The sequence below is a fragment of the Anabas testudineus genome, chromosome 9, assembly GCF_900324465.2.
Source record: "Anabas testudineus chromosome 9, fAnaTes1.2, whole genome shotgun sequence".
Taxonomy (NCBI): domain Eukaryota; kingdom Metazoa; phylum Chordata; class Actinopteri; order Anabantiformes; family Anabantidae; genus Anabas; species Anabas testudineus.
Genome location: NC_046618.1, coordinates 23,035,901 through 23,048,335, shown reverse-complemented (window position 1 = coordinate 23,048,335; position 12,435 = coordinate 23,035,901). Strand labels below are relative to the sequence as shown.

At 35.6% G+C, this 12,435-nt stretch overlaps 2 protein-coding genes and 1 long non-coding RNA gene across 4 annotated transcripts; 2 read left to right on the top strand and 1 right to left on the bottom strand.

Moving 5' to 3' along the window:
- The first annotated feature begins 1,275 nt into the window (after positions 1–1,275).
- Positions 1,276–3,743, top strand: LOC113150281 (C-X-C motif chemokine 13-like). Its single transcript, XM_026342717.1, has 4 exons — positions 1,276–1,387; positions 2,235–2,352; positions 2,614–2,694; positions 3,227–3,743. Exons 1-4 carry the CDS (start codon positions 1,324–1,326, stop codon positions 3,288–3,290), a joined length of 327 nt encoding a protein of 108 aa, XP_026198502.1. The 5' UTR covers positions 1,276–1,323; the 3' UTR covers positions 3,291–3,743.
- On the bottom strand, positions 3,742–12,301 carry LOC117152910. The gene is made up of 2 exons (XR_004463394.1): positions 11,187–12,301; positions 3,742–5,206 (listed from the first exon to the last, which is right to left on the bottom strand). It is a non-coding gene; the product is annotated as an uncharacterized LOC117152910 (long non-coding RNA).
- LOC113150279 (C-X-C motif chemokine 13-like) lies at positions 6,538–9,801 on the top strand. Of its 2 annotated transcripts, none has more exons than XM_026342715.1 (5): positions 6,538–6,614; positions 7,564–7,673; positions 8,457–8,574; positions 8,824–8,904; positions 9,313–9,801. In XM_026342715.1, the coding sequence occupies exons 2-5, from the start codon at positions 7,610–7,612 to the stop codon at positions 9,416–9,418; spliced, it is 369 nt and encodes a 122-aa protein (XP_026198500.1). In that variant the 5' UTR covers positions 6,538–6,614; positions 7,564–7,609; the 3' UTR covers positions 9,419–9,801. The 2 variants fall into 2 exon arrangements, with proteins under 2 accessions (XP_026198500.1, XP_026198501.1); XM_026342716.1 differs by having other exon boundaries at positions 6,544–6,614; positions 7,582–7,673.
- Positions 12,302–12,435: the final 134 nt, after the last annotated feature.

Sequence of the window (12,435 nt, the reverse complement as noted above, 5' to 3'; positions counted from 1 at the left end):
ATGGTAGGCCTATTATACCCACACTATGTTTATAGCAAATTTATATTTATGCTTTCCAGACATGTGGCTTTTACAGTGATGTTGGCAGCCCATTTCTTATCAACAGTCGATCTTGGTTTGTTTAAAACATGACTGCAACCTTTGCCTAATGTTGGCCTATTAGTTTGATCCTTTACCAAGTAATTGTGTCATAGTCCAGTGCTTATTTATGTGTGTTGCAGACTGAGGGTCTGAAATTAAAACCTGTGCGGGTATATTTTCCTTTGGGGGATAAATCTGCCAGAGCTATTCGTGTAAGCTATTCGTGTAAGTAAGTGTTTATAGCAAAATATTTATGTAAATGCTATTCTGAGAGTATCTACTTTGCTCTGCTTCTGTTCTGTCCTTGTTTGGCACAAACACACACAATCATGGTAAGCTGGCAAAATGACTGTCAATCATTGTCTGGTCAAATGTCCATGTGATTGGTAACCAATAGTATTTAGGATGGATACTTTCTTCTCTTTATGTTGGGAGTGGACCTGTTATTTGACTTTGGGCAGTTTTATATCGAAATTATACCATGTAACGTTAGCTTTTGTCTGTCAGAAGTGCCTTGTTATTGTGAGGTATTCAGGGACCATAAAATGTAGGTTATCTGTGTTTCAGAAATGCTTGCAGTAAGGCATTCAGGAACTGATGAAAGTGTAGGGCAACTGTGTTTTTTTAGCAAGTCTTCTCAAGTTGTATTGTGGCTTTTTGATTTGAATTAAAATAAAAAATGTATTTAATCAATAATTAATTGGTTGGACTAATTTAACTTACATTTACTCCTCCCTCCTTAAGTTTGTTTTCAACATACCCTTTTATTATAATAAAAAAAAATATATATATGTGACAGAAAAGGGCAATTTAATATTTTGTTTGCCAAAAAAATTTGCTTAGCTAGTGGATTTTGTCATGTACCAGCCATCTTCTCAAGTGCACCTAAAAGTAAATTTCGGGTATTGCATAAAAAGTCAATTTCTTTCTTTTTTCTGGAAGGCAATGATACTTCCATCCCATATGATGTTAGTATGAATGGCTTTGGTGTCCAACATTATTTAATTTATAGTATATGTAAGCTAGATTGATTGATCAGTAATAAATAGATCTACAGAAGTAAAATTCAGCTGAGTCAGGAAACATCATACATTTTTACATTTGTTTTCTCAGAAAGTACCAAGTTTGTCCTACGAGCACTTCCGCATTTGGTGCTTTATAAAGCCAGTCTCTACTTCAGTCAATCTCACATCACTTTCACATTCTCACTGGTGCTGAAACATCAAAACAACCACCAAGAAGATGACTAAGCCAATGCTGTTCCTGGCTGCTCTGACTCTCTACTGCTGCATTGCCATTATGCCTGGTAAGAGATTTTTTAAATAAAAATGTAACTTTTATTGACATAATAACGGTGTTTGATTAGCCAGGATGTCACGCATCCAGTCTGTTTTTTTTTTTTCTTCTCACCTTAATTTTTCAAATTTGTGCACCTTAATAAAACAAAAGGTAGTCATCTGCATATAATGCTATTTTACTATTATCCAAGCTCAAGACTGACCACATTGTTTTAGTTACATTATGTTGCTTTTATTTATTCTATTGATTCTCTTTACATCAAGTGGGTATAATTAAATAAATTTATATATTTTTTTTATTTGTGTTATATTTATTTTTGTATATTTATTTGTCTTGTTACCTTATTTTTTATTTTATTTTGTAGTACAAAAAAGACTTACAGACTGACCTACAAACTACCTTTTATTAGACATTCTGCTACATATATGTTAATTAAAAATTAAATTGTTAAATTCTGATGAGTGAAAATGTTACTTATTGAGTTTAAAAACTGTTTTCTTGATCAAGGTCCACTTACTTGCTTTTTCTGGAGCTTTGAAACACATTTTTTTATTTCTTTCTTCAGTGAAGTTAGTGTGTTTGTACATGTGGACATAAGACCACCTGTCAACACATAAGTTAACAGGTGTATGCTTGTATCACATGACAACTGAGCAAACTCCACCCTCTGAGGAAGACATGTCACAGTCCAGAAAAAGTAACCAAGTGCCGAGTTGACATGAATAAAGATTTCAGCCTGATTTTTACAGGGAGTTTGAGTCATAAAATGTGTTGTGATTTTGAGAATGAACAAAGATTGTTGTCAACCAGCACAGACTGAGATAACACCTTTTTCAATGTAAAACTTTTTGCAGCTTTTGCCAGGGATGGCTGTCGGTGCATCCGCTATAGCACAAATGTTATTCCGAAGTGGGCCATCAAGAAAGTCGAGATACTTCCTCCTTCTGGACACTGTCGCCGGCCTGAAATCATGTCAGTAGTCACAATTGATTCAGAGGTTGCATGATCTGTTTGGTTGTGTCAGGTTGATGTACAGTAGTTCTGACTTTTGTCAGTGGCTTGATATGAGAACAGCAGCGGAGTACTTAGTGAGAATATCTGATATGATGAGATATGATGGCAATATTAGATTGATTATTAGTTACTGTTAAAACTAGTTTGGTTAAATTATGCAATATGAGAATTTCTGCGCTGTTACATAACAAAAAACATTATTCCTCTCTTTCTCCACAGAATCACCACCAGGAAGGGAATAGTCCACTGCACCAAACCAGGGCTGCAGTGGGTGGACGACTTGATCAGCTTTTTGCAAAGGTAATGACTTGCTTTTCTTATCATCAGTGATTGTAGTCTTATAGATCATGATATGAACATTGTATGCAACTGAAATGATTTCAGTTTACCAGTCTTTTATAGATTAACAAGAATAGTTCAGAAATAATAGTCAGTCATTGATTACTGACTGTGTTAATGTGTATCCAGCATGCAAGATTCTCTGTCACACCACATGGTTGCATGGATATTTTTCAAATTACATTATTGAAAAGGCAATGTCTGCACATTAAACTGAAATTGTTATATTGAAGTTTTCCAAATTCCTACATTTGGTTTTTTTGAGTCTTTTTCAGTTTCTGACAGACACAATAACTAAAAACAAAACAAAACAAGACAGATTATTCACTAAGGAAAACAATTGTTAGTTCCACAACATGTTGTATATATTTAATTATTGCTGTGTTATGAATTAATCCTTGATCATTACACAACACAAATGCTTCTGTATCTGTCATTGCTGTTCTCTCACCTCCAGTCTTTAATAAAATGCTATGTCTTGGTTTAATTACAGGCAGAACAGGGTCAAAGCTACTCTGTCACCTACTGCTTCCACAACTCGTGAGATGAACGTCTGATCACGTTTTAAAGCAACTATGGCTTCCTCAAGTCATTCAAACTATGAACTATCTGCAGGAGGCCAGAGCTACTTCCAATTCAGTTTTTATGTGTTTTTGTAATTCAATTTTATTTCATTTTACACCTTTAGTTTACAATTATCTTCAGTTCCTTCATTATATGTTTGACAAACTTGGTATGATTAAACTGTAGTGTTTTATCTCTTCAAGAATGTAATTTGTGGCAAAACGTTAATGCAGTATTGGTGCTCAGATTCTACTCCTCTAGTTTAAATGTGTTAGTAACCACAAATCTCTACTGTGAAATAACAAGCTATTGATAAGACATGCAAAGTAAATGTGACAGTGTTTGTGTATCATAATCTGCTGTCCAGGATATAGCAGATACAATTTGGTGGTGCTGTAACTTGTGACTTGTCTTTTTTATAAAGAAATAAAGCAGAGACAAAAAGACTCTTCATAAAAATGACATTTATTGCCTACGGGAGGTGGGGAGAGTGTTGGGGTGTAGAGAGATGATACGAGTGCTGTCAAGCATGTTTGGTTTCAACTAAGGTCTAACTGCTCACATACTGTTTAAAAACACAGCTGTAGCCTTTGTAGAAGTCCTAATTTCAATCATGTCACTTATTCTTAATTCTACACAGTTATTTGCTGTAACAAATTAGGTGTTTTCAGTGCAGCAAAGGGTTCTTTCTCTACCTATGTAGGGAAAGAGGTGGTCAACTAGAGTCATGAATTTTGGTGTTTGCTAAAGGGAGGTTAGCCTAAGCTGTTTGGAAGAGTTGTGAAGGAGCTTTTTATGTTGTTTTTCATATTTATAATTTATTTCAGCTTTTCCTTCAGTTATTTTGCCAACAGCAAAATCTTAGATGAAAATCCCCCAAATTTAAATATCTCCTGCTGTTTTGGATGACAAAAATGGTTTTATTGTCACAAAAAGTGTGGTGTTAACTTTCTGTTTTACTTTGATGTTATTTGCCTTGGCCTGTATTGCTTTTCCCTTTGAAGTGCTTTATAGGCATAAAATGAGGTGTATTGTAAAATGTTGATATATCTTTGCAAGTAATTTGGTGCCTTTCACAAGAGTCAAGTTTATTTATGTATTGTTCATTCATTCATTCACTTTTATGTGATGTAAAGTTTGCTTATGACGTCCAAACACAAAACTGAAAGCAGTAACTCAGACTCAAAGACAAAGTAAAAAGGACGTCTACAAAGGCTAAATGTGTGCTTTTTTCCAATTTTAGTCAGAGGAGCACAACAAAATCAAAGTCAAAGTCACCTACGTCAGACATATTGCCACTCTTAGACGCAGGCAAACAGTAGCTTCTGTCACGGTGGTTTTGCACTGTTTTGACATTTAGCTGTCAGACATGATTCATACATTGGATTCCATAATACAAAACTGTCTGTGTCTAATGTCAAACGTCAATGTCACCACAAAGCTTAAAGTGTTCCTTCCAAACCAACACTCACTGCTTCCTCCTGTCTGGCAGGATTGAAAACCATTGTGGTGAAGGTGAAAGTTAAAACTGCTGTTTCATGCAACTGGTACATTTGCAGTTCTTTAAAATCCTCTTCAGAAATAATGTAGCACCTTGGTACACCTGTGTTGGTGACTGCTGGTGGCTGAGGGTCTTCACCCTGTTTCATTTCACTTGAATATACATGAAAGGCAGCAACTTGAAAATACCTTTTCTAGGATTCTTCAAGGACATACATTCTTTGCTATTATTAGAAATAACAGCCAGGCAAGATGACCTATTATCCAAATTGAAGTTTTGAAGGAAATACAATAAACTTCTGTTGCTTGACAACTGATGGCATAAGACATCAGAAAATGTTTTGACATAGAAGTTGGTGCCTTTGTAGTTCAAATCATTTGGTATCAACAAATTAACCAATGCACAAACCTGTGGTGGTTGTAAGTCAGCAAACACCATGTCAACATTGTCTGAAACTACACACACAATACACATTTGTGTACACAATATGCATTTTTAAGGCTGTGTTAACTCTGTTCCAATTTTCCTGTTTTATCAGACATAATTTGAGTTGTGTTTTTAATTACAGGTTAATACACCAGGGAAAAAAATGTTGATATCAATATCCTCCCAGATTAAGTGCAGCAATCTGGGCCTTGTCGAAGGCCTCAAAATTTAACATATCAGACAGATCAGACCACATACCACACACCCTTCATCCAAATAATAAATGCTTTGTTAGACAATCCTCATTTACCCCAGAGAAACTGATAAAATTCAGTTTGAATGAACAAAAATTAAAGAAAAACCAAATAACAGGGGCCCAATTTTGAACAAAAACTTTACATTCAGAAATTGCATGCAGTGATGGTAATGATAATCTATGGGAGATACAGCAACCTCTTTGAAGAGGAAAACCACAACCAAACAAGAGTGTGCATTTCAGATAATAGAAATTACTGAGCAAAACTGAGGATGGGTTATCCACTATTACAGATACAAAAGATCTGTTAGATTAAAAGTCGTTCTTCAGTTTCACATCCATGTGATCTCATTCCCAGAAGCTGGTTTATGAAAGACTGGAAGGATGAAAGGATGGATTAGTAATGGCGATGGGTTAATCTCTGAGCGTCTTTGTCTCATGGGCAGTGCTGCTGTTGGAGAAATTGTACAAACTAGGCACGTTGTTTGTAGAAAAATTATTTGAGTTGCGCTCTACAGAGACAAAATCAAGTCAAATGCTTACATGTAATGATAATGTGGCTTATGTAAAAGATGTGGCTGAGGATGTTGTGACACGTGAAATGGAACTGGAAAACCAGTTTTCAGAAACCTCAAAAATGAGAATAAGAAGAAAAAGTGGAATAATTTTGACTAAGCATCATCTCAGAGAGTGAAATGTCTTGAGATGATACCTAAAAAGCACTGGAGAAATAAAACCCATCAAGACAAACTGCTTTTAAACCTAGAACATTTATCTTTTCTTCTCAAAAACTTGGTAATACTGCATTGTACAAAGTACCAGTTGAAAGACTGCATGTTAGTTAGAGACAGAAAATGCCCATAGTTAAAAAACAAAGTTGGACAACCGATGGAGGTGGTATTCACAAATGAGATCTTAGTGCACTGGGCAAAGAAAATACAGAGTACAACACCAAGCACATTTTGATTTGTGAGAAATCATTTGGAGAATGGTTTATTCCCTTCACAGATGTGAAATACACATAGTTGTGAATGATTCGTTGTTTCCGTTTCCGATTCTTGGAGGACGCCCGTTTTGTCGTCTGAGAACAACAGCGGAATTTTTTTAACTCTACAAAACATTTCTCCAACTCAGGTTCGCTAAAATGACTAATATTCAACTTTTCCAATGTGTGGAGTGCAGGATGTTTAGACCGTCTTCCTCCGTCGTTAGCGAAAACTTTACCTGTGATAGGAGTGTGTTAGTTCGCACTCTGACGGAGAAGATATCAGCGTTAGAGGAGCGATCCAGACTTTAGAGATGAGAGTAGTGTTAGTAGCGGGGCGAGTGGGTGTAGTCTAAGATCAGGCCTAGTTAGTCGCTGACGACCCAGAGTCCGGAGACTGTGTCTGTTCCTCGAGCTAAACAACAAGTCAGAAAAACCCAGAAAGTCTGTTTTAATAATTTAATTAACATAGAGACCTCAACTCAGAGCACACTGACTGTGCAGCCAGCACCTCTGATCTGAAGTTAGGACTGTTAAATATTAGATCTCTTACATCTAAAGCTCTTACTGTTAATGAAACTATCACAGATCAGGAGTTTGATATACTCTGTTTAACAGAAACCTGGATTAAACAGGACGAGTATGTAGCTTTAAATGAAGCAACTCCTCCTGGATACAGCTACATTCACCAGCCTCGTCTGACTGGTAGAGGAGGAGGTGTCGCAGTTATTTATAATGATAATCTGACTATCGTACAAAAACATGTACACAAATTTAAAGCTTTTGAATGTCTTTATAGTAACATAACAAGTATAGATACAAATATAGTCAATATACTTGACTTTGTGCAGTTTTAAATCAAAATTATACCATGTAACATTAGTCTTTGTCAGAAGTGTATTGTTATTGTGAGGTATTCAGGGACCATAAAATGTAGGTCATCTGTTTTTCAGAAATGCTTGCAGTAAGGCATTCAGGAACTGATGAAAGTGTAGGGCAACTGTGTTTTTTTAGCAAGTCTTCTCAAGTTGTATTGTGGCTTTTTGATTTTAACTAAAATTAAAAATGTATTTAATCAATAATCAATTGATTGGACAGCTAATTTAACTTGGACAGCTGAAACATCAAAACAACCACCAAGAAGATGACTAAGCCAATGCTGTTCCTGGCTGCTCTGACTCTCTACTGCAGCATTGTCATTATGCCTGGTAAGAGATTTTTTAAATTAAATTCTCACCTTAATTTTTCAAATTTGTGCACCTTAATAAAACAATAGATTGTCATCCGCATATATGCTATTTTATTATTCTTCAAGCTCAAGACTGTCCAAGACTGTGTTTTAGTCACATTATGTTGCTTTTATTTATTCTATTGATTCACTTTACATCAAGTGGGTATAATTAAATAAAGTTATATTTTTTTATTTGTTACATTTCTTTGTGTAATATTTTTTACATAATAATTAATTATTTTTCTTGTTACCTTATTTTTTATTTTATTTTGTAGTACAAAAAAGACTTACAGACTGACCTACAAACTACCTTTTATTAGACATTCTGCTACATATATGTTAATTAAAAAGTAAATTGTTAAATTCTGATGAGTGAAAATGTTACTTATTGAGTTTAAAAACTGTTTCCTTGCTCAAGGTCCACTTACTTGCTTTTTCTGGAGCTTTCAAACACATTTTTAAATGTATTTCTTCAGTATAGTCAGTCCACATAAGACTACCTGTTAACACATGAGTTAACAGGTGTATGCTTGTATCACATGACAACTGAGCAAACTCCACCCTCTGAGGAAGACTGTGACATGGTTGAAAGCTCCAGAAAAAGTAACCAAGTGCCAAGTTGACATGAATAAAGGTTTCAGCCTGATTTTTACAGGGAGTTTGAGTCATAAAATGTGTTGTGATTTTGAGAATGAACAAAGATTGTTGTCAACCAGCATAGACTGAGATACCACCTTTTTCAATTTAAAACTTTTTGCAGCTTTTGCCAGGGAGGGCTGTCGGTGCATCCGCTATAGCACAAATGTTATTCCAAAGTGGGCCATCAAGAAAGTCGAGATACTTCCTCCTTCAGGACTTTGTCGCCGGCCTGAAATCATGTCAGTAGTCACAATTGATTCAAAGGATGCATCATCTGTTTGGTTGTGTCAGGTTGATGTACAGTAGTTCTGACTTTTGTCAGTGGCTTGGTATTAGAACAGCAGCTGAGTACTGAATAAGAATATCCGATATGATTACAATATTAGTTTTTATTATTAGTTACTGTTAAAACTAGTTTGGTTAAATTATGCAATATAAGAATTTCTGCACTGTTACATAAAAAACATTATTCCTCTCTTTCTCCACAGAATCACCACCAGGAAGGGAATAGTCCACTGCACCAAACCAGGGCTGCAGTGGGTGGATGACTTGATCCGCTTTTTGCAAAGGTAATGACTTGCTTTTCTTATCATCAGTGATTGTATTCTTATAGATCATGATATGAACATTGTATGCAACTGAAATGATTTCAGTTTACCAGTCTTTTATAGATTAACAAGAATAGTTCAGAAAATAATAACAGGAATAGGGGACCCGGGAGAAATAGGCGGGAAATTTCAGTAATTCCAGGGTGACTGTAGACTGAACTGAAACCTACTGTCACTGTCTGATGTTCTGATAAAAAGAAAAAGAGTTGTTCACTCAGAGGCTCGTCACAATATTTAATTTTTGCTTTGTTATGAATTAATCCTTGATCATTTTACAACACAAAAGCGTCTGTATCTGTCATTGCTGTTCTCTCACCTCCAGTCATTAATTTATAAATAAAACATTTTTATGTCTTGGTTTAATTACAGGCAGAACAGGGTCAAAGCTACTCTGTCACCTACTGCTTCCACAACTCGTCAGATGAACGTCTCATCACGCTTTGATGCAACTATGGCTTCAAGTCATTCAAACTGAACTATCTGCAGGAGGCCAGAGCTACTTCCAGTTCAGTTTTATTTCATTTTATACCTTTCATTTACAATTTTCTTCAGTTCCTTCATTATAAGTTTGACACAACTTTGGTATGATTAAACTGTGGTATTTTATCTCTTCAAGAATGTAATTTTTGCAAAACGTTAATGCAGTATCGGTGCTCAGATTCTACTCCTCTATTTTAAATGTGTTAGTAACCACAAATCTCTACTGTCAAATAACAAGCTATTGATAAGACATGCAAAGTAAATGTGACAGTGTTTGTGTATCATAATCTGTTGTCCAGGATATAGCAGATACTATTTGGTGGTGCTGTAACTTGTGATTTGTCTTTTTTATAAAGAAATAAAGCAGAGACAAAAAGACTCTTCATAAAAATGACATTTATTGCCTACGGGAGGTGGGGAGAGTGTTGGGGTGTAGAGAGATGATACGAGTGCTGTTAAGCATGTTTGGTTTCAACTAAGGTCTAACTGCTCACATACTGTTTAAAAACACAGCTGTAGCCTTTGTAGAAGTCCTAATTTCATTCATGTCACTTATTCTTAATTCTACACAGTTATTTGCTGTAACAAATTAGGTGTTTTCAGTGCAGCAAAGGGTTCTTTCTCTACCTATGTAGGGAAAGAGGTGGTCAACTAGAGTCATGAATTTTGGTGTTTGCTAAAGGGAGGTTAGCCTAAGCTGTTTGGAAGAGTTGTGAAGGAGCTTTTTATGTTGTTTTTCATATTTATAATTTATTTCAGCTTTTCCTTCAGTTATTTTGCCAACAGCAAAATCTTAGATGAAAACCCCCCAAATTTAAATATCTCCTGCTGTTTTAGATGACAAAATTGGTTTTATTGTCACAAAAAGTGTGGTGGTAACTTTTCTTTGCAAGTAATTTGGTGCCTTTCACAAGAGTCAAATTTATTTATGTATTGTTCATTCATTCATTCATTCACTTTTATGTGATGTAAAGTTTGCTCATGACGTCCAAACACAAAACTGAAATCACAACTTTACTTTTACTTATTTAACTTGCGATGTAGCAGTAACTCAGACTCAAGGACAAAGTAAAAAGGACGTCTACAAAGGCTAAATGTGTGCTTTTTTCCAATTTTAGTCAGAGGAGCACAACAAAATCAAAGTCAAAGTCACCTACGTCAGACATATTGCCACTCTTAGACGCAGGCAAACAGTAACTTCTGTCACGGTGGTTTTGCACTGTTTTGACAATTAGCTGTCAGACATGATTCATACATTGGATTCCATAATACAAAACTGTCTGTGTCTAATGTCAAATGTCAATGTCACCACAAAGCCTAAAGTGTTCCTTCCAAACCAACACTCACTGCTTCCTCCTGTCTGGCAGGATTGAAAACCATTGTGGTGAAGGTGAAAGTTAAAACTGCTGTTTCATGCAACTGGTACATTTGAAGTTCTTTAAAATCCTCTTCAGAAATAATGTAGCACCTTGGTACACCTGTGTTGGTGACTGCTGGTGGCTGAGGGTCTTCACCCTGTTTCATTTCACTTGAATATACATGAAAGGCAGTAACTTGAAAATACCTTTTCTAGGATTCTTCAAGGACATACATTCTTTGCTATTATTAGAAATAACAGCCAGGCAAGATGACCTATTATCCAAATTGAAGTTTTGAAGGAAATACAATAAACTTCTGTTGTTTGACAACTGATGGCATAAGACATCAGAAAATGTTTTGACATAGAAGTTGCTGCCTTTGTACAAATTAACCAATGCACAAACCTGTGGTGGTTGTAAGTCAGCAAACACCATGTCAACATTGTCTGAAACTACACACACAATACACATTTGTGTACACAATATGCATTTTTAAGGCTGTGTTAACTCTGTTCCAATTTTTCTGTTTTATCAGACATAATTTGTGTTGTGTTTTTAATTACAGGTTAATACACCAGGGAAAAAATGTTGATATCAATATCATCCCAGTTTAAGTGCAGCAATCTGGGCCTTGTCGAAGGCCTCAAAATTTAACATATCAGACAGATCAGACCACATACCACACACCCTTCATCCAAATAATAAATGCTTTGTTAGACAATCCTCATTTACCCCAGAGAAACTGATAAAATTCAGCTTGAATGAACAAAAATTAAAGAAAAACTAAATAACAGGGGCCCAATTTTGAACAAAAACTTTACATTCAGAAATTGCATGCAGTGATGGTAATGATAATCTATGGGAGATACAGCAACCTCTTTGCAGAGGAAAACCACAACCAAACAAGAGTGTGCATTTCAGATAATAGAAATTACTGAGCAAAACTGAGGATGGGTTATCCACTATTACAGATACAAAAGATCTGTTAGATTAAAAGTCATTCCTCAGTTTCACATCCATGTGACCTCATTCCCAGAAGCTGGTTTATGAAAGACTGGAAGGATGAAAGGATGGATTAGTAATGGCGATGGGTTAATCTCTGAGCGTCTTTGTCTCATGGGCAGTGCTGCTGTTGGAGAAATTGTACAAACTAGGCACGTTGTTTGTAGAAAAATTATTTGAGTTGCGCTCTACAGAGACAAAATCAAGTCAAATGCTTACATGTAAAGATAATGTGGCTTATGTAAAAGATGTGGCTGAGGATGTTGAGACACGTGAAATGGAACTGGAAAACCAGTTTTCAGAAACCTCAAAAATGAGAATAAGAAGAAAAAGCGAAATAATTTTGACTAAGCATCATCTCAGAGAGTGAAATGTCTTGAGATGATACCTAAAAAGCACTGGAGAAATAAAACCCATCAAGACAAACTGCTTTTAAACCTAGAACATTTATCTTTTCTTCTCAAAAACTTGGTAATACTGCATTGTACAAAGTACCAGTTGAAAGACTGCATGTTAGTTAGAGACAAAAAAATGCCCATAGTTCAAAAACAAAGTTGGACAATCGATGGAGGTGGTATTCACAAATGAGATCTTAGTGCACTGGGCAAAGAAAATACAGAGTACAACACCAAGCACATTTTGATTTGTGAGA

Coding starts and splice junctions, on each gene's coding strand:
- LOC113150279 (XM_026342715.1), top strand. CDS start 7,610: ATGACTAAGCCAATGCTGTTCCTGGCTGCTCTGACTCTCTACTGCAGC. Junction 7,674..8,456: donor CAGCATTGTCATTATGCCTG/GTAAGAGATTTT, acceptor AACTTTTTGCAG/CTTTTGCCAGGGAGGGCTGT. Junction 8,905..9,312: donor TTGATCCGCTTTTTGCAAAG/GTAATGACTTGC, acceptor GTTTAATTACAG/GCAGAACAGGGTCAAAGCTA.
- LOC113150281 (XM_026342717.1), top strand. CDS start 1,324: ATGACTAAGCCAATGCTGTTCCTGGCTGCTCTGACTCTCTACTGCTGC. Junction 2,353..2,613: donor TGTCGCCGGCCTGAAATCAT/GTCAGTAGTCAC, acceptor CTTTCTCCACAG/AATCACCACCAGGAAGGGAA. Junction 2,695..3,226: donor TTGATCAGCTTTTTGCAAAG/GTAATGACTTGC, acceptor GTTTAATTACAG/GCAGAACAGGGTCAAAGCTA.